General features: G+C 33.4%; 3 protein-coding genes and 2 long non-coding RNA genes across 7 annotated transcripts; 1 reads left to right on the top strand and 4 right to left on the bottom strand.

Moving 5' to 3' along the window:
• Nucleotides 1–5924: 5924 nt before the first annotated feature.
• On the bottom strand, nucleotides 5925–6471 carry LOC105111223 (uncharacterized). The gene is made up of 2 exons (XM_011006534.1): nucleotides 6185–6471; nucleotides 5925–6152 (listed from the first exon to the last, which is right to left on the bottom strand). Exons 1-2 carry the CDS (start codon nucleotides 6347–6349, stop codon nucleotides 5925–5927), a joined length of 393 nt encoding a protein of 130 aa, XP_011004836.1. The 5' UTR covers nucleotides 6350–6471.
• Nucleotides 6472–8428: 1957 nt separating this feature from the next.
• Nucleotides 8429–9406, bottom strand: LOC105107312 (uncharacterized). The gene has a single exon (XM_011001199.1). It carries the CDS (start codon nucleotides 9272–9274, stop codon nucleotides 8564–8566), a length of 711 nt encoding a protein of 236 aa, XP_010999501.1. The 5' UTR covers nucleotides 9275–9406; the 3' UTR covers nucleotides 8429–8563.
• A 2985-nt stretch (nucleotides 9407–12391) lies between these two features.
• LOC105107306 (uncharacterized) lies at nucleotides 12392–15191 on the top strand. Of its 2 annotated transcripts, none has more exons than XR_838853.1 (3): nucleotides 12392–14002; nucleotides 14104–14437; nucleotides 14717–15191. It is a non-coding gene; the product is annotated as an uncharacterized LOC105107306 (long non-coding RNA). The 2 variants fall into 2 exon arrangements; XR_838854.1 differs by having other exon boundaries at nucleotides 12407–14002; nucleotides 14104–14504.
• Nucleotides 15192–15641: 450 nt separating this feature from the next.
• Nucleotides 15642–18055, bottom strand: LOC105107322 (CASP-like protein 5C1). Its single transcript, XM_011001212.1, has 3 exons — nucleotides 17486–18055; nucleotides 16170–16302; nucleotides 15642–16087 (listed from the first exon to the last, which is right to left on the bottom strand). Exons 1-3 carry the CDS (start codon nucleotides 17614–17616, stop codon nucleotides 15893–15895), a joined length of 459 nt encoding a protein of 152 aa, XP_010999514.1. The 5' UTR covers nucleotides 17617–18055; the 3' UTR covers nucleotides 15642–15892.
• A 657-nt stretch (nucleotides 18056–18712) lies between these two features.
• Nucleotides 18713–21995, bottom strand: LOC105107330 (uncharacterized). 2 transcript variants are annotated; one of them, XR_838857.1, is made up of 3 exons: nucleotides 21606–21868; nucleotides 19308–19591; nucleotides 18713–19051 (listed from the first exon to the last, which is right to left on the bottom strand). It is a non-coding gene; the product is annotated as an uncharacterized LOC105107330 (long non-coding RNA). The 2 variants fall into 2 exon arrangements; XR_838855.1 differs by lacking the exon at nucleotides 18713–19051 and having other exon boundaries at nucleotides 19340–19591; nucleotides 21606–21995.
• Nucleotides 21996–22074: the final 79 nt, after the last annotated feature.

Raw genomic sequence — 22074 nt, forward strand, 5'->3', positions numbered from 1 at the left:
ATGGTGTCCGACTGAGCAAGAGAAGCACTAGCTTTGCTAGCAAGTGCACATAATTCTTGTAAGGATAACGGGACATTTGACTTGGATAGTGGCACGAGGAAATAAAGTTGACCCAATTGTAGTTCCTCGTCATCTGGCACTTGAGGTAGGTGACAATCAATGTACATGGATTCTGAACTGCAGAGAAAGCTTTTGGGGTTCAGGGAGAGTATATGGCTGGCTTTGACTGGTTGCCTGAATTCTTGTAGCCTTCCATCTACGTGAATGATTTGGGCTGTGGATGGCCAGTTCAGACCACCACCACGACCAACCTTTTTTTTGTATTGAGGTGATGCACAATTGCCCATCTTCTAAAGAGAGGGGAAGAATTTTTTTTGTTTTTAAAACTGAAGAGAGAGTAGAGTGATGAATTGGGTTGTTCATGGAAGGAATCAACAAGTGATTAATTTATACAGGGAGGGAAAAGGCATGGGCGAGAATATTATAAGGTCAAGAATATTGACCCAACAAAAGTGATTTAAACAGGAGAAGTATCAACTAAAAATCTTTAACGCGTGGAGGATTACATGGAACTTTAAATAATTAGTTCACAATGCTTTTTTTTCTTATTGGATCAAATTATAAACTTATTTATAGGGGAAAGGTGAGATTGAAAGATGAAAAACTAAAATATATAAAAAAACATGGAAAGAAAGGATGATTTTAAAAATTTTAGATGAAATGTTAATTGTAATCGTCTTACTTTTTAAATTATAAATACGAGATTTCTTTAATTTTTAAAATCTAAGAATAAAATCAATTTTGATCTAATTTTTTTTTTTATTTCTTGGCTTTTGATTTGAGAGAAACTCGCATATAAAGAGAGATTTCTTGTTAGCATCAATTCCAATAACAAAAACAATTGAAATTGATGTTAAATTGTTTTGTTTAACGATAAAAGTTCATATTAGATTTTTTTTTCTTAAAATTGCTTAGAAAAATAAATCTAAGCTTGATAAAATATTTTATTTCGAGTTGATTTCAGGTTTTGTGATGATTTTTTAGGTTTTCTAGAGCATGAACGAGTTTATCAAGTTGTTCATGATGCTTTCTAGGTATTTTAAATAAAAAATAAATTAAAAATTTATTTTTTAAGTCGAAAAAACTTTTGTCCTATTTTTTTGGCTACTACAATGGCTAAAGACTAGGTAATATTAAATGATAAATTGTCTATTTTAAAAAAAAATCAAATCAAACAACATGTCATTCATTCTATAAAAAATTTAAAGACTTAAACATACGAGTTTACTCTTACAAGCCCATACATGGCCCTTACTAAACAGGTCACACATGCTGCTTAACTTGTCAAGCTTAGTAGCGCTTGTTTTTGTTAAAAAAATATTTTTTAATTAATTTTTTTATATGTATTTTTTCAAAATAATTTTTAAATTTATATGTCAATTAATAATCAATCTTTGTTTTATTATGTTTATCTAGAATTTTTGAATAACAGTTATTTTATATGCATTTGATGTTTTGAGAAATTGTTCTAATTTATCTATAATTTTTTTAATTTTTGTATAAATAAGATTTATTTGAAAAAATTAAAAATATTTATTTTTGAATAATATTTTTAATATATGTAACCTTGTCTAATGTTTTTTTTATTTTTATATTTAATTAATTTCATGTGTCTATTTTTATTATTATTTAATTAAATAAAAAATTAATTTTTGTGAGTAAGGTCATTAGACACAACCATGTCCAAGATCCAAGTTACAAGGCTGAATATGAATCTTAATTTTGTTTAATTTTAATTTTAATTTATTGTTAATTTTTATTTAGTTATTGATTACCAATTAATTAATTTTATTAGATGTATACATAAGTTTCTTTATTTTTATTTTTGATTTTTTTTACAAGAAAGACGTTAAAAATATATTAAAAAAACTATATATTTATTAAAAATACAAAATCTGACTCGTTACAAAATAGCGGTGAAATAGCTAGTAATGAATAAAATGTGAGCCACTATATTTTGATATGATTAATTAGCATAAGAAACAACGGCGCTGTGTGGCTGCCAAACAGTTATGACACGGCGTTGTGTGGCTACCAAGAAGAGATCTGCCCACATTTGCAGGGTTTATATATATTCATCGCTAGGATCTTGAAGTATCACGTAGTTTATAATTCAATCTTGATATTGCAAGATTAAATTGAGAGGGGTGAAAAAAAATTAAAAAAAAGGGATTAAATTGAGAAAATAAAAAAATAAAAAAAACCAAATTATAAAAAAATAAATAAAAATATTAAAAAAATATTTGGTTCAATTCAATTTTATAAGTTTAAAACTAAAAAATCTCAACTGAACTGCTTTAGTTAAAAATATAAATTAACCAAATCAAAAAAAATTAAATTGAATAAAAAACAAACCCATCATAAAACATATTACAAAGTCTAAAAAATCACAAAAAAAATATAATTTTATATTTTTAATATAAAATAACTGAATCGAACCGAATAAAATATAATAGGTTGAATTTTAGTTTTTAATATAAAATAATTGAATCAAATATAATTAAAATTGATTGATTGAAATTAGTTTCAGTTCAATTCTAGTCTTATTTTTTATATTTTATAAAATTTTAATTTTATTATTTTTATAAATAAAAATCAAACCTAACAAAAAATAATAATAAGAACGTACCCCTTCATCATCAATTTCAACATCTAAGAGATTAATATGATTCGATGTTTATGGACCTTCAATCGAGCTTTCACAGTGGCAGTTCACATCACTCTCAACGCGGTTACTCGGCCGAAGTGATCATTAAGGGTATGGAAGGTTTCCCTCTTGGAAGCCTCGAGGTAAGGGGAAAAGGAACAATAATTTATAGGAACTATTTCTTATCTCAAGACTCTGTGGTGCTTAGACTGACTTGACTTATCCTCCTTTCACATTTCTTTACTGTTCTTGGGACCGTAGCCTTGGCGTTTTCCGGCTCAATTACTAGCCATCTGAGGCAAAATGTCCATTTCCCATCTATAAATGTCACCTTCATTCTTTTATCATACATGCGGGACCATTCTCCGTTTGTCTACGCTCTATCTGTGCCTGCTAATTTAAACATGACCATTCAAGTGCTTGTTAATGACAGACAGATGAAAGAGTTTCCTTAACCACCATCCGCACTGTTATAGTTTAATTGATTGGGTATTAAATTTATTATGTAATAATTATAAATTTGAGTTCTTTTAAAATTATTAAAAATATATATAGCTGTTAATCTTAAAAAATTATTTGAAATTATTAACCGCTTGCTAATGCTTAAAATTAGTATATTAATTAGTAGAAGACAGTTGGTATTTTTCTTAGGAGTAATTGTGATAGAATGTGCCAATTATGTATAACAAAATTTACATATTGCAGCTTGTCTAGACCATGAACATATATACTGATATTATGGCTTTGGTATCCAACCAATTCACCTATCATATCTAAGACTCAAGGAAACTTCTTGTTTTATTTGTTTTACAACTCACAGATTAATATTGTTTGAGACTTCTATAAAAGGTTCCCAGGACTTGATTCGTGTGATAATGTTAAGCATGGAATTGTGTTGAACTTCCAGAATTCGAACCAGCATATTTGACAGCCTGACCATTGGTTCTATTGGAGGACACTAAAGGGCCGGTTGTTTTATATTATGGTATTCGGGAGCACATTTATTTGGTTTGAATTTCAAAATATGCTTATATAAATGATGATATTTCAAAATATTTAAATAGCTTGGATACAGGATTTATGTGTTGAAAAACCAATTAATTTATTGATTTATTTTTTTTATCAAGCTAGGTGGTAGTTGATATATAGTGATTGGTAGGTTAAAATGGTTGATGTGAGTAAAAAGTTTCATTTAATAAATTTTTGAAAACTCTCATATGCATAAATAAATAATTTTTTAGAGATATAAAATAATGATATTTAAAAAAAAAGATATTCTGAATATATATAGAGAGAATAAATATTATAAACCAAGAGTTTGAAGAATTTATAATATGTTTATAGCATACAAGTATTTTATTTTATAAAGGTGAAGAGATAAATTGTAATTTTATCCTAATCATTATAATAATAAAAAATATTTTTAAAATATATATTAATAAGAGATAAATATCTTTTAAAATATTTATTTATAAAAATCTTACAAACAACAACACGGTAATTTCTGATAATTTTTCTATAAATATTTTAAAAAATTATCTTGAAGTTTCATTATATTGAAATATTGAAGTATTGGAAATTATATTGAAATATTGAAGTATTGGAAGTCATAAATAATTATGAGGCCAAGCATGAAGAGAAATAATATATGAAGAAACTATAAGTAGAATTCATAATAATAAAAAGTTTAACATCAAATATAGAATTTTCTTTAGTATAAATACATTATAAATTAAATTTTAAAGTTCATCATTCTATGACATGTTACTTTGTGAAAATATTAACGAAAATGCTATATTTAAAATACTTATTAACTTAAAAGCGGAAGAGTTTAATTCTAGATTAATAAATTGAGAGCGACTTTTTTAGAAATAGAGGGAATTGACCATTTTTAGCAGTACACGGAAACGCCTTGCCTTGCTGCCCGCTAGAGCAAGCATCATTGGCATAAAGAAGAAAGTGTAGTGTGTAATCTTCGATTGTTTTGCAAACCCGTCCCCTCATTTGACATGGAATTTCAAGATTTAGGTATCTACACTTCAAAGGAAACTTTCCTCTAAATTTATAGAATGTTGTATTCAGCACAGCCTGGTTAAGACTGATTAAGAGTGTATTTGGAATTATGATAATGATGGTAATTTAATTTTTTTTAATAAAAAATATTAGCACATTAAAACAATCTGAGAATATAAAAATATTATTTTAAATAAAAAAATTAAAAAAATATAATTTACACTTATTTGCAAACACGCACTCTTGAAATCAATGGTGTTGTCTATTAACATCTAAAAGAAAGCACTAAACCGACCGAGGAAAATGAGTTGAAGATATGTGCGCTTCTTCCAGGAAAAGACCTCGTCAACGACCACAATTGTTGCCGCGTTAATTATTTGGGTCATTGGGCGGTGATATTCACGTAGCGCATTTAAAAGACATAACTAGAGTTTCTTAAATAGATTATATCCTTGAATTATAGAAAAAAATCTCATATATTTTGAAAAGTTAATCATTTATAAAATTCTCTTGAAAATAATATATATATATATAAGCAAAAAACAACTATGAAAAATAATTAAAAACAAAAGAATAGAAAAATAAAAACATAAAAAATAGTATTTAAACCTCATTGTTGAATTTTAATTAGTTTAATCTAATAATCAAATTTAAAGTTATAAATGTTTTTGTTAAATTGTTTGTTTGACATGTTTAGATTTATATATATATATATATAGATTTTAACATGTATAATTAGTCTATAAACATATTCACGCTAAAAATAAAAAAAATAAAAGTTGGCAACAAAAGCTAAGAACCTGGTTTTTCCTAAATAACCGAATAGATTTGTGCATCTAGACTAAATATTTTATCCTAATTAGTTTATTTATTACTTCAGATGAATTGGGTGTTTATAAGTGTGGTAGTAATTATTTTTTAAAGTATTTTTTATTTAAAATATATTAATATATATATATATATATAAAAAAAATAATTTTTAATATTAGCATATCAAAATAATCTAAAAATTTAAATTTTAGAAAACACGATGTAAACCGTTACCAAAGTAGCCCTGTATATTAAGCGGTTAAAAGTCACAAAGTTGTCACAGCTTCTGAGGTTTATTTCATTCTTACTCTTATTATTATTATTATTATTATTATAAATGCACAATATATATTTACTTTATTATGTTACGGTGTTGCTTTGTAGAATATTAATATCACACCTCGTGATTCTCGTTTCTGGCCACTGTCGGACTAGTCTCATCACGAGTGCTCTTGCTGGTCCACTCGATCACAGGATCCAACCTCTTCATCCCACACCAACAACAATCTCCACCCCCATTACCCATCTTTAGAGCCAAACTTGCCTTCACGGCCAAGGCAGCCATCTGTTTAGTTCTAAGAGGATTGTTTAACCAACTTGATCGCAACACAAAGGTAAAGATGACCTAACTGGAGATATTCATTTTGCATATTCATCGACGTCCATATCATCTGCTTTGCATACAAAACTAGTAGGGTTTCTTTGTAGTATCTGTGAAACCATAATTGAGTACGAAAATTCTTCGAGTTTGCCATCTTCATCGATCAGGTTTGCTGCGACCACTGAGGTGGATTCACATGAACTGCAAGTATTGCCCATAGGTTGTTTTTCCTAGCTTGGACTTTCAATTTATGGTTGTTGTGCTCGTGAGGGTCAAGATTTAGGGGTGTTTGATTAGGATACTACCGTGTTTATCTGGGGATTATTTAATAAATAAATCTTAATTAAAGTGACTACCTGTGAATCCAATGGTTAATTATTTGGATGGTGTTATTTTCACTGCAATTTTTGTTATTCTTGCTCCATCATTTATTGCAAAGTCTGGAATAACTGTATTTAATATATTTTTGTATTTAATTAAAAATTTTGAAGTAACAAATTTTAAAATAGTCTTTCTCTATTAAAAAAGAAGAAGAAGAAGAGTAATGTATGTCTAATTTTTATGATTTTATTTTCTAAAAGTACAAGTTAAATAAAATATTTTTTCTTACTAGCTTAAAACTGTGGGTTGGTACGTAGATATGGTGAATCTTATGAATAACTGGATTTTTTTGGGTTCTAGTGTTCGATCACATACTGTAGATCATAAAATATTAATAATAATAACTTAGTATTGTTTTATGACGTAACGACTAGCTAAAGAGATATATTAGGAACTAAAAAGACGTCATTACAAATAAAAATAACGTATTATTAAATGAAATATACATGGTAAATTATAACAATTGAAGATAAAATAAAATACTTGAAATTTATGTTTTCTTATAGTCATTTTCTTCTTATTAACACATTCAAAGTAGCATGAAAAAGTTTATTTTAGAATCTAAAATTATAGAGGAATTAAGACGTATATTTAATATGTCATCACCTAGAAACATATATAAAAAAAATTACATGAAACTCAATAACTCTATTTTTAACCAATAAACACCCTCCAATTAGTCTAAAAATCCAAATTCAAATAAAAATTCTTTTTAGATCTTGATCTGCTTTTCTCGGCATCATTAAAAGTCAAAATCAAACTCTCCTTGCTAAAATGAATTTATTAATAACAAGATCAATTTTTTTTATTGTGAAATTAAATTAATCCAAAACTGTTTTCTCATCTCATTTTCATGATTCTCTCACTTTTGCAACTTATAGAAATTAAAAGTGAGGAAAATGAAATTTAAGATTGAAACACAAATATATAAAATTACAGGACACTAAATCTGAAAAATTAAGGAACTAGAATGAAATTTCACTGAATAGTGAAAATTCATAGATGATAATAATATTCAGGGTGGATTAATTAATTAAATTAAAAAAAAAAGTTGGGTTCACTCTTCATCGCGTTGCAATTCATGATAATGGACTTCAATCTTGACTCTTGTACAGCGAGCCACCCTCTCTCTTTACGGTGCCGTTTGTTTAAAACACAGTCGCAGCCGTTTGATAAAGAAAAAAATCAGTTTATTGTATATGGGTCTCACGTAACTTTTACATTTAAAACATAGTTAATGAAAAGCAGATAAATGCTACTTTTCATTCACTGTGCACGTTAATTGCACCAGTGCAATTAACATGAACAATGCAATTCACTTGCACTGTTCATACGGTTTTTATTTTTATTTTTTTTTCATTTAATTTTATTATATTTTTTTAAGTGTTAATTTCATTAATGTTTTTTAAATGTTAATTTTATTAATATTTTTCAAGTGTTAATTTTATTAATATTTTTTAATTTTATTAATATTTTTTTAAGTGTTAATTTTATTAATATTATTTAATTTTATTAATGTTTTTTAAGTGTTAATTTTATTAATATTATTTAATTTTATTAATGTTTTTTAAGTGTTAATTTTATTAATATTTTTTAATTTTATTAATTTTTTTTAAGTGTTAATTTTATTAATATTTTTTAAGTGTTAATTTTATTAATATTATTTAATTTTATTAATGTTTCTTAAGTGTTAATTTTATTAATTATAATACCAAACACACTCTACATCGCAAATTGAAACCACAACCCATATGGAAGCATCCCTTATTTAAGCCTAGCTTGGTCTTGTTCTGGGCCTGTAGTGGACTGGAGGGGAAAAAATAAGCCGAACAGCTCGATTACCAAACATTTTAGTCTTGTTCTCTACAATTTCTCAACATTAAATCTATAAACATCAGCAGAAGAAATAGCCCACGAGAAAATAAAGATGAGACAGTATTTATTCACATAAGAGGGACATGGATCCTTTATCCATATTACCGGACTTGTACATTTTCTACTGCAGGGTCTACCGGAAAAACATAATAATCTAAGCATAACATATGCTTACATCAAGCTTTTGAAATCATTGTACCAATCACCCCTGCTAGAACAGTTGTTGGGTCGCCCAGTACCGCCGATATAACAAACTGGAGGGCCAATCCAGCCATCTCCAAACCTTTCCTGGCCTTACTTTTGCTCTTGTTATGAGTAAGGAGTGTATTTTTCAAGCTAGGAATCCTCGTATCAAATTTCCTTGCACTCTTTTCACCCAAGTACCCTTGCCAATTCTCCACGAGCATGTCCTTAACACATGCCACATGCAAATTGTATTTCTTGCATGAAGATCTGTAACTCCAACTCCTGCCTTTACGTCCACATTTTTGACATGATGCACTCACCTTCTTGTACAGATATAGCTTAATTTCTCCATCGTCAAGAACCATAGGCAACTTTGCACAACAAGGATGAAGATCAAATCCACAGTCTTTGCAATGGTAAAGGAAGCCCGTGACCTCCCTTTCGCACGCGTTACAAAGGCGAGGCTTGTCACCAGGAGGTCTGAATAAGAATTGGAAGGAACATTTGGTGTAGAAAGAGTGGGAGAATGCGGGAGAGGAGATGGCACATTGCATATGGAGATCAAAATCACACATGGTGCATTTGTAACGCGATCCAATCCCAACTTCCTTGCAGCCATCACACTTGAATGGGAATTCTGAGTGCTCAGATCTCAGCCTGTGTTGAGGGTGGCTATCGTGAGTTATCTCACTGTATTTCATGGTTTTTTTTTTTTTTGTATTTTTTTGCTGCGTCTAACAATTTACCTAAGCAGGCATTATATAGGGCTAAAAATGATGGGTTTCTGATAGAGAGATTATTAGAGGTCAAATATCTATATAGAGACTGTGCTTGAGGATTTCAAATTTGAATTGTGTGTTTTTTGGCTTATAATTGACGCAAGGAATTATGCTTAGTGATATGGTGATGGGGGCACATGAGGATGCATAAGAATCACCATTTCAAGAAGGGCAAGGGCGTACAAGGCACCTATTAGAGCATTTAGGCATATATTTAGATGATGTCCCACTGAAGAATATATACGAATTTTCAGTACTTTCCACGTCTATTTTGTCCCAATCCACCAACACTGAAGCTTATCAAAGATTAGAAATCCAGCAAGTAAGGTTCTGGCCTAGCGGTGGGAGGGGCTTATTCCCTTTCTCCGTACCTGGATTCGAACCTCACCATGCACGCCTGTCACCCCCACGGTGCCTTACCTACTCACTGGGCTTGCAAGATGTTCAGTGGGCCGTGGGGATTAGTCGTGGTGCGCGTAAGCTGGCCCGGATACCCTACGTAAATAAAAAAAAAGATTAGAAATCCAAAAATATAGTAATTTCAGAAAACATTGAACAACGTGTTCCAACCGATAAATCTTTGACATGACATCTAACAACTTGGAACTTTGATCTTGATGCAGGTAAATTAGGTATAGAATGAAGGGATTAGGTCCAGTCCGCATATCTTGAGAGGGATCACGCACATACTAAGAAACCTGGGAAATTCCACGAGAATAAGAATTTAGCATCTAAAAAAGTTGATTAGACGAGATTACCAAAATAACTCAGCAAAGATTCTGCAATAATTTAACTTTCATCACTAGTAGAGCATCCAAAGTTTATGGCATTAATTAAATTATATATGACCTAATTTTCTAAAGACTAAAGACAGAATTCGAATGATACTATTCAAAGATGTTCATTAATGCTAATCAAACATATGGAAGAATGAAAGCATGTGGCCTTAAGATGTATCTATCATTTAGAAGATGATTAAGATCTTGAATTATATCTACATTTATCACTCTGTCGATAGAAATGTTGACATAGGAGAACAAATTCCTGTTCTAGTAATGTTATGGTCTAACCTTCAAACTGTTCATGTATTTGATAGCAACTTTTGCAACATGCATGTATAATATTGATAATACATATTTTATCCATAAATATGACTGTCTCTTCGGCTATACTTTGTCATCTTTCTTTCAAGGGAATTTATTCTTAGTTATTTGATTACGCATGGTATTGTGCAGATTCAAGACTTTGCGGCTAAGAATGAATATAAATTATTGAGTTTTTTTAGTTCAATAAACTTGGTAAAGCATCATCATCGAAGATACAACTAAAGGATCACAGCACTCAACAGTGACAGGTCAATGTTAGATGATCAGAACCACTACAAGAAAGAAATAATTGTGATGTCTCATGCACCGAGGGCTTGGCCTAGCGGTGAAAGGGGTTTGTCTTCTTTTACTGTACATGAGTTCGAGTCCTGACGTGCATGTCTGTCACCCCTACAATGCCTTACCTGTTTGCTAGGTTTACAGAGTATTCAGTGGGCCATGGAGATTAGTTGTGATGCGCGCAAACTGACCTGGACATCCCATATAAATCAAAAAAAAAAAATTGTGATGTCTCATGATGCCAAGACTCTCTCAGCAGCCTTCTTTTATTCTTTTGTTTCTTCCATTAGTGAATAAGGGCATAAATGCAATTGATTCTGGAAGGAATTGTTCAGAGCCAGTTGCTTTTTGTGATCGTACTAGCAAGAATTTGAGAGGGAACAACAATGAAAATGACTCGTTCATCGTCCAAAAGCATTTTTATTCCAGTTTCAGATGGATATGGTGTGTGTGTGTACTGTACACACACTTACCTGTATACATTAATCCCTTTCTGATATTCAAAATTGCTCCAAAATCTTCTTTTCCAGAGGTTCTAGTTCAAGTTTTAGATTGTTTTGGACTCCTTTCTGTAGGATACTTCGTGTTGGTCATTGTCTTAAGTAACTAGATTGGTATTTCTGATGGTAAAGAATTCATATGTTGTTTGCAGAGGCCCTTGGTGTCATTCTTGCACCCCCCCTTAAGATTCCATTAGTGATCATAATTTCTACAACTTTTAATCTTAATTTTCTGTTTGAGAAAATGACCTCATGTTACTTGAAACACTGTCAAGTGAATTTATTAATCATCCAGTTTCTATTATTCTTATATATAGTTCGAGATTTTTGAAGGTTAATAAAGGGTAAATTCATCAACGGATTCAACCAACACCTCAATGGCTAAGTGTTCATTTCTTCTCATCTCGACTTATTGTTAGATGATAATTAGAGAAAAAATAATAATTACAATATATAAAAATAATATACTAATATTATCAAATCAGACTCAATTTAGCATGTTAATCTAAATGAATTGCTGACTTAATCATTAATTTGAACTATATTTTTAATTAAATCAAGTTAAAATAATTTTAATATAATCTGATAAATTTGACTCATAATTTAATGAATGTAATTAAAATCTAATTTGATTTTTTAAATAAATTAAAACAATGTAATTTTAATTTTTAATTTTTAAAATATTAAAATATTATTAATTAAAATTTAATTAGTTAAATTTTAATTAACTCACTCCAGCTATAACTTAAATTAAAACATATCATACTCGAATATCATGACATGAATTTATAAAGTATTTAAAAATATAATATAGATTATTCTTTAAAATATATTAAAATAATAATTTTTTATTTTTAAAATTTTATTTTTTATATCATTAATTAAAATAATCTAAAATTACCACAAAAAAAAGTTAATTTAAAACCAAAAACAATTTACCAAACGGGTATTTAATAACTTTCCGATGTACCTTGTCAATCTTATATATTACGGAACATAAATCTTACCTTCAAAATTTAAAACTTGTTGGATTTGCGGCCCTTTAAAAAAAAAAAAAACAAATGAAAAGAAAAGAAAAAAAAACAGCTGGCTTTCAAGTTTCAACACAGCCTAGGGCAGTCGATGCTCTCCCTCCAATGCCACCAAAACTCCTGAAACGCCTCCTCCCCCTTCCACCTCCTCCACTGCCACCCCACTCTCGACCACCTCCACCACCCAGCCACCACTCCCCCTAATCTCCAGTTCTCCACCATCATTTCCCTCCTCACCTACAACCGTTCCAAATCCCACTAGTCCCGCCTCCGCTCTCTTCTCACCAACACCACCACACTCCTCAACCCTACCCGCTTTTCCCAAATCACCCTCCAGTTAAAATCAAATCTCCATCTTGCCCCCCGCTCCTTCCGCGTCACTCTCCACAACTCCTCCCTTTGCACACACAATCTCCACTCCTATCCCGCCATCATTTATATCCTCTCTCTTGCCCACCTTAAGTCCAAGGGCCGGGGCATTATTCGGTCCGGACTCCGGTCACTCGTTTTGTTAACTAATGATGAGGGTGCCTATGCGGGGCAGACAGGACTAGACAGGATGGAACTGAATTGTACAGGAAAAAGGTTGTCGCAGGTACCAAACGCTAAAAGAGGTGATTTTTTAAAAAAAGTTTTTGTGAAAACTTATAGAGAGTGTGATTCTGCTCCATTTGTGTTTGATTTGTTGATAAAATCTTGTTTAGAATTGAAAAGGATTGATGGGTCTCTTGAGATTGTGAGGATGTTAAGGTCTAAAGGGATCAGCCCATCAGTTAGTACTTGTAATACTTTGATATGTGAGGTTTCTAGGGGTAAAGGGTCATTTGCTGGTTATGGGGTTTTTAAGGAGGTTTTCGGATTGGAAAGTTGTGAACTTGAGGGGAAAATGAGAAGGGGTTTTAGAGTGACGCCTAATGTACATAGTTTTAATGAATCAGTGGTGGGTTTCTATAAAGATGGTGAAGTGCAGATGGTTGAGGGGATTTGGAGTGAAATAAGCAGATTTGGCTGTGTTGCATATGGGTTTGGCTTTGGTGTTTTAATGGCTTTTTTTTTTGTGAGGGAGGGAGGTTGGGTGAAACAGAGAAGTTATTGGAGGAAATGAGAGTGAAAGGAATAGTGCCTGACATTGTTGCTTATAATACTATCATCGGGGGGTTTTGTAAGGTTGGAGAGGTTGAGAAAGCTGAGGGTCTTTTTAGAGAAATGGGGTTGAGTGGAATTGAGAGTACTTGTGTTAATTTTGAGCATCTTATTAAGGGATATTCTAGAATTGGGGGTGTTGATTCGGCTATTGTGCATAAGAATATGTGTAGGAGAGACTTCAGGCTTGAAGCTTTGACAATGGAGATGTTGATTGGAGGGCTTTGTTAGCAGAAAAGAGTTTTTGAAGCTTTGAAGATTATAAGGAATGCAATGGGAGATCTGAGTTTGCATTCGAGTGGGAAGAGTTGTGAGTTGTTGATTAAGGGATTTTGCGAGGATGGGAAATTGGAGGAAGCATTGAAACTTCAATCAGAGATGGTGGGGAAAGGATTTTAATCAAATTTAGCAATTTATGGTGCTTTTATTGCAGGGTATGCGAAGTTGGGAAATGAGAACATGGCAGCCTGTTGAGGAAGGAAATGTCAGTAGCTCAAAAGCAGCAGCAAGAGGATTGAATGTTAACATTTGACTAGTTGTGAGCCTATACCTTGGGTTTTTGTGTTCATCTTCAAAAGTTTGAGAAATTTGGTATGTTTTTGTTAAACTTACATGTTTGTGATCAGGTTTTACTGCAAATTTGATTTGTTATATCATTTTTCCGCATTTCTGTCCTTTACTGTTCAATACAGGTGCATGTTCTGTAAGGATCTTTGAAAGCTTTTAGCACCATGGATGTGCTGCCAGCCTCTGCATTTTGCTAGTAGGCAAATGATATTTGCTAAAAGGATGGTTGATGGTGTATGATCATCAAGAACATCTTGATTCTTGACAGTTACATTTTGTGTCTTTTACAATCAAAGAAGTGCACATGCTCGATGGAGGTATAGCTGGGTGTAACACATAAACTGACTTTCAAGTATGCAACAAATGAACTCAGAAAGCAGTCTTGCCTGGTGGATTCAATGGTTGAGATAGATAATGATTGATGAGATAGATAATGATTGACGAGATCACGGCAATCAGGTGAATGATATTTGCTAATTGGATGGCTGGTGGTGTATGGTCCTCTAGAACATCTTGATTATTGACAGTAATATTTTTTCTCTCTCTTATAATCATATGAATGCAAATGTCCATGTTCATATAGGTGTCTAGCATGTAAACAGACAGTCAAGTGTGCTCCAAATGAATTCAGAAAGCAGCCTTTCTTGGTGGATTCAATGGTTGAGATAGATAATGATTGATGAGTACGCATATGTTTATCTTCCCCCATCATTAATATATTTACTTCTCATCTTGTAGGTATCGAGTTTGTTTTCATCAAGATGAGCAGATTCTGGTGCGTTGCAACCAAGGAAATCTATTTGTTTTGCTCCTTGTCGGAGCAATGACTCCTTAAAAAAAGAACATGCAGAGTTATGAAACGTGAAGACTTAGGTGTTGCCCGCCAACTTGGTGACCTTAATCTTCTCTCTGTTGATGCGATGTCGTCTGTCCATTGGTGATAAATGTGAACTACCGGAGAGTGGCACTTAAAATTTGATAGAACGAGTTTTATGCTGGCCGTAAAGATTATCGATCCATATCCTTCTGCAGGCCTGGAACATATTGTTGGAGATAATATGTTTGCCGCAAAACTGTTGAGTGCTTTTATGTTCAGATTGGCGCTAACCTAGTTGGCTATAAGCTTAAGTTAGCTTCCCGAACAAATTATTGTACTTTCTAAAGTTATATGCGAGCAGCAATGAAATCGCTAGATTTTTCTGGGGAAAAAAAACCCGTTTGCCTAGTACAACAATGGGATGCTGACTAGTTAAGATAAGTTGCTGTTAATGCACATATTGTAGTTTGAGTTTGACTGGTCTGCAAAGCATTGGTAGAAAATGGCATTAACAAAAATAATATGATACGACGTGGTACATGGATGCAGGAATCTGCTGTTATGGAACTTAACAGAACTGGTAGCTGATGCTGTAGAATTCCAAGTGAATATGTCAAATCACCTAATAGGAAGTCGATGTTACGAGCAAGATATATTTTACCCACAAGCAAGCCACAGTAACTTCAGTCACCCCTGGCAAGCACCTCAGCAGAAATTCGAGTGGAGTGTTGAGTTTGTGGAAGGTTTAGGATTGATTACAGGGGCCCTTTGGTTTTGAATCAGGAAACAGGAGTAATTCTGGAGGATACCCACGTTCAAGCGCTTTGGACAGAAAAGCCACAACAGTTTGTACTCCAATTTTTCAACTTTTTTGCACATCAAGTACAAAACATTGATGGTTTTTTATCTAGTTACTGTAAACCTAATTACAAAGCTTTTGTATAATTTCTCAAATACATAAACAAAATTGTAGCCGTATGGTTTTGGATCCACAATTGTCAAAACTTTGAACATGTGTACGTACAGAACTTGGATTTTCTAACCATGAACAATCTTACACTAATCGCAAAATTTGCCTTTGAACTACGAGTGAAAAATCACAAGGAAGGGAGTAACCAAAGATTGAAAAGAGATGAAGCCATAGACAGAAGCCAAGACAAGAAAGCCATGGCAGCCGATATTTTATACCTGCTGCAAATCTTTGGAGGGCAATGAGATCCATTAGAGTGGAGCAGGAGATCCACAACGCTAGCTGTTGAGCTTGCTGCGGCTAATATGAGAGTTGATAACACCTGCCATGTATCATGATGGAATTTGTCACTTGTTCCAATCACCCGCATCAATTAATTTTGGATAAATAACTACGGAACATACCCAATCTCCAAGGACAATAATCAGAAGTATTCCCGGTTGTCGAATAGGGCATTTTACCAGAACAGAGTATCCATCAACTATTGCCAATGTGAAACTCCATGGAATAGCCAAACCCATGATTGTAACTAAGTAGCTGAAAAACAAAAATATGATTTTATAAAAGCATAAAAACCCATGAAGGGCCTCTGATGATTCAATATGCTGATCAATTGATATTGTGCAAGTAAAATCAGCCATTGTTTGATCAAAATATGCAGCCATTGTTTGATCAAAATATGCACTACTTTCTCGAGAAAGTGATGGTTAAAATCGCTGGAACTTTTGGACAAAAAGTTAGGCACTAGCACATGCTTTCCACTAAACAGAAAGTAGGGAACATACCGCATGGAACCAACACAGTAGTTAAACTAGCTCTTATGGACAGAGTGGAATCCCGTTTCTGTATTATGAGTCATCACACAAATTATACTACATTTCATTTAAGGTTTGTGTGAGACGAGAAAGACGTGACATGTAGAAGAACAAGGTGGACTTTTGAAAGAAGGTAGATGAGTAACAAAACCTGAAACTATTTGGACAAGAGAAATGCAAGAGATCTATTAGGGGGAGTACACGGAGATCCTGACATTGATTAACTAATTTAAAATAAAATTAAACTCAGGTGAAATATTGTCAAAGATGCCAGAAGCAACGCAGCGCCAGGAAGTGGGTGCCACAAAAAGAAAAACATCAACAAGAGCTCATCTACCAGAAGAAAACTTTTCGTGCTTGAAAGCTGAGACCAGAAATGGCAAATTGAGGGGATAAATAATCCATTTTGATATAATGGCTAGAGTTAGTAATTTGATTGAAGTAAATTTCTCAAAGCTCTTGACTGGGTTCGGAAAAACAAGGTCTTAGACATTATGGTTTCACAAATTAAGCAGAAAACAGAAAATTTAAGTAACTTTGATTTGTTGAGAGGACAAATTCTGTTTCCAGGATTATTTTGAAAAATCTAGAGCACTAAAACAGAAGATTTCCTCATTTCTACCAACAAATCGGTAACCAAACGTAAGAGATCATGTGAAATTTAAGGCAGGCTATTTCCATTATCGATCACAGGTTGTTGCTTTGACTCATGATCGAAACTAACAATTGAGTTAATTTAAGATTTACGGTAATCTGTGTCCTCCTAAATTTGCGTTAGATTATCCCGAAGAAAAATAAATTGAAAATGTAACATCTGTCTTGCAATACCAAAACAAGAAACAACAAAATCGAAGACACTAGATGAACTTCCATGAATGAGATGAAAAGAAGAGAACAGAGTTTACCAGAAAGCAGTGTAGCTGTAGAATTCAACACCCAGAGACATGAAAAGAAGAGAAGCAGAAGAGAAGATGGTCTGACCCAATCTCAAAGAGAAGCTAGCACTAGTCCCTACTGAACCAGGTACATCATCCATGGGCTTGTTGCATGGGATCTTCTTCCCCTGTTATTACTTCTTCTTTGATTGCCCTCTTTTTCAAGGCTCATCTTACTGGCCCTTCAATTCTCAGCCATAGCCATCTCCACCCCAAGAGACTTTTCATCTAAATCAACCCAAAGGTCTCTAACATGTGCGTGTTATGCCGAGGATTTGATCAACATTCTTGGCCTTTTCTTGCCTAAAGTGAGAAATTGCCAAAGACAGAGAGATGGAGAGGAAGAATTGGTGTTCAAGGAAACGTCACAGAATTTTGGAGTCAAACTGCAATTAGTTTTTGTAGGTGGGAAGAAGGAAGGATAAGTGTTATGGAGATGCTGTTTATGGTGACTGAATAGTATTTAGTAGTTAAGAGCTCAAGAAATGGTCTTACTTCTTCTTTTTCGTTTCTCGTTTTTTTAAAGAGTGAGGTTAGGGCATTTTTTTATTTATCATGGAGGTTAGGGCATCAATATTAAATATAGATTGGTTTTTAGGTACGTTATTCATGTTTAAAATGATATATTTATGAAAAAGAATTATTTGTTTCCTTTTAAACTTCAATACAAGACATTGTTATATAAAGTAATTTTGTTATTGTTAATAAATACATTAAGGTTATGGGGTGTTTGTCTTAACTTCTGCTTCTGTTTTTATATATTTTGTACAAGTGTTCATGATCGGGAGAGGTATCTTTATTCTTCATAAAATTCGAAGCTTAGCTTGATTTTTACTCGAATTTATCCATTCAAGAAATCAACTCAAGGAATTTGCTACAGCGCTACCACAGTCTTCTTTCTATTATTTCCTTTAATTGTTATTTTACTCATCGTGGGCCGCGGGGGATGGGACCAGAAAGCACCTTCGCAAAATTTTCAAGGCATTAAGAAATAATTAAACCTTGGTAGTCAAAACGAGGCATGGATGGCCAGGAGAGAAAGGTTAACCGGTGCTTTATTTGGAGGGTTGTGGACTCGCCATTTGTCATGCCTTTATTGACTCCCTTGTTAGTGGGAAAGGAAGGACTAAAAGGAAGCAATGCTGGTGAATCGCCCCTGTGCACAAAAATAGTAAACAGTGAGATACCATGCTAGCGTGCCTTGAGAGTCTGGTATTTTCTATTTTCATCGATGCATAGCATAGCAAAAAGGGCTGAAAGAAAAGGTAAAACAGCTCAAATCATGCTGGCTCAACACAGCACAGCGCGGGATAAAGCTTGCCTTGGTGACTTGGCATGATTGGACCTGTCGGCAACTGGTTATTGGTCGTTTGCATGATGTTCTACTGTTCAGCCACTCATTGGCCAGCATGTCTTCTCCTTCATTGACTCTCTTTCCCTTTCAGGAGCAAAACCCATTTTAGTCACCCTCTTACTAATTTAACAATGAAATCAACTATCTTCACTAGATTGCTTATATGGACCCGCGGTTTCTGCCTGTCTCATCGGGGTGATTTGAAATATCCCTGTAAAATTTCTAGTTGCATTAGAGAGATCTCTCATGCGGCTTCCAATTCCCCTTACTTTCAAACTTTTCATTTCAAAGACGATCAAATTGCAACAGAGGTGTGCCGGCCGATCCTTAATGACATTTACTTTCAAGACAGCGCAGCCTTCCCGGCAGCCCTCCCAACCCGTCTTCCCCACCTTTCATGGAAGAAAAATCATATGGAACATGCTTAATATTGTATGCCCAAAGTGGCCTCCGGGCAGAGAACACCATTCAGAAATAACACGTAAAACATTCCTCCTAAGAAATAAAATTCTTTCACCTAAGTATATTCCGCGGAATAAATACATCAACCAGCCATTAAATAATATCACAGTATTGAAACTCCAAAATCATAAGCTAGAAAAGATGGCCTAATGCAAGTACAAGATAACTTCACGTGCTTTCAGCTGAAGAATAAGGAAAGAAAATAGATAGAGCTCGGACACTCATCTTCATCTCAACAGAATTCGTCTCCTCCAGGACCACTGCAGCAGAAGAAAAATAGATCAAATAAATATAACACCAGTAAATAAGATGAAGAAATTAAAAACAATTTGTGGCACTGGAACCTGGAAATAAGACATCGAGTTTATCTATGGTTTTTTCTAGCAATTTAAAGCTTACCATATGGCGCGCAAATTAACAACTATTGAAAAAAAATCTCTAAAAAAATCAAAAAAATAACGAGACTGAAAGCATGTTAAATGTTTTGCAACAAGCAATGATAACGAATTAACAAGTAAAAACTTAAACAAGCCAGTGAACTTGACTAACATTGCCATTCAGAAGTCTGAACCAATTTACTGGCCTTGATGGACAGCAGAATATAATCGACACTCATATAAATGAAAAAAAGTTTCAAATAATAAAATGCTCCTCACGATACTTCACAGAAATACACACTATGACCTTCAATGCACAATAATAGGCATCAACATAAAGTAATATTATGGTGCAAATATCATCACTGCTCAAGAGACATTAAAAATAGAACTCGAACACCTTATGAGTGTGCATGTGCCAGCACAGGAGCATGCCAGCAGAAATGCAAAAATGAAAAAGGCAACAATGCAGGCAAAAAAGTTCCCTGGACTGTTTAGCGAGCTGGTGAAACAAATAACAAGGAACTCAAGCAAATGCAGGGTGAGGCGCTATCTAAAGCTCCCTGGGATTCTGTACAACTTAATTAGTAAGTAATTGATCAATGTGCTTTACATACTAACTAGGCAGTATGCCACTAATTTTGCAACCCATATAGCTTGGGCATTAGAGCAATTTCTTAATGGAAACTAACATGCAATCAGTGCCTAAAATGGCCCCGGCATCTAGTTCTCCTCTTATTTGTCAAGGAAAAAGGCCTATTGAGCAAGCCAGCTCTGAGATTGACTGTAAGCACCATACAAGTTGAAGCATTGCACATAACAAACCAACATTCCTCAAAAGACAACACTACCAGGACGTCAATATTAAAAAACAAAAAACAAGACATTTCTAAATGACTTTGGTTTATGACCAGAACGAACCACCTAGGACCCAGGAGGTCCAGGAGGACAACAGCACCGCATTGCTGTGTTCATTTATTTGACAATTAAAAAAGATAACTGATGTCAGTAAACTTCATAAATTCCTTTTTTCACCTGAAGAATTCAGCTGACATTAAACCAAACGAAATCCTCCACATTGAGCTTAACCATCATATTCAATTTCAAATGGAACAGATCCCCTCACTACTAACATCCCATCATTTCATTCTAAACACTGTTTTTTTATGATCAACGATGTCCAATTTATAATTGCCAAAATTCACTATTCCTTCCTGTAAATGCCTGGAGGACAATTTGACTGATACCCTCACTTCATCTTCCTCTCCTCTCTACTTCACCCACTGCTCGCCACAGGCTTCTTCAACAAAACCCAAGGAAGAAAAATAAGTTTCCCTTCATCATTCTAAACTTACATTAGCCCTTCCATTCAATGTTTATGGACCATATATTTCAAACTTCAATTCAGAATTATTTCCAACAGTCCATAAAATCACATTTGCAGCACAGCAGTACATGCTAGCTCAAAGATCGAAGCACCAGTATCACCTCACTGAACAAGCAAAGTCACGATTTCAACTCTAAGCATTCAAGTGATTGATCTATTTATTTTATTTATAAATAAAAATTTATTAAGATCGTAAATAGAAAAGGCCCACGTCATAGATTTAAGCAGTAAAATTTCAATACACTCGTTCATAAAAAAATAATTAAAAAAAAACACTTAACAACCCAATCCGGCTTTTTTAACCCGGGAGGGGTTTCTTTTGAATGACAATTGAAACTCCTATCGCCCAGACAAACAGAAAATCAAATTAATACTCATCTCCCAAAACTGTCAAAGAACCCAAAAACTAAACAAAATCCGATTCCCATCGATCCTAGAATTAACAAAAACACATCTCCCAGAACAGTCTAATAAACCAAAAACAAGGAGAAAGTTAGAGAATTTGATTACCTTCAGAAAGAACGGTGGGATCTAGAACTCGAGCTTGAGCTCATCCTTTTCATGAGAGAGGTAATGAAGAGCATAAGGAGTGACACGGAGCACAACAACCCAGGCACCAAACATGGCCACGTGTGACCTTAACTGCTTCAAAGCCTCTGCTTTGTCTGGTTTTTTCATAAACAATCCTGGAAACATTTTTACTTTTTATTTCGATTTTTTTGAATCTCCGATTCTTTAATTAGGGTTTTTTTTCCCCCCAGCTTTGTCTAAAACCCTAGATGCAGTTTTGTACTTGCTTTTATTGCTGGAATGGGGATTGGGGGTTTCAGATCATTCTCGGACACGTGTGAGTTTGATGTTGACTTAACACGTGTGTGGTCAATCCAGGAATTGTTCTACGATTTGGGTCCTCAAGTTTTGAGAATGTAATGTTCGGTCGTGTTGAATATTCATATAAAGTCTTTAACAACGAGGAAAA

Source organism: Populus euphratica, unplaced genomic scaffold (genome assembly GCF_000495115.2).
Source record: "Populus euphratica unplaced genomic scaffold, PopEup_1.0 scaffold3.1, whole genome shotgun sequence".
In the NCBI taxonomy this organism is placed as follows: domain Eukaryota; kingdom Viridiplantae; phylum Streptophyta; class Magnoliopsida; order Malpighiales; family Salicaceae; genus Populus; species Populus euphratica.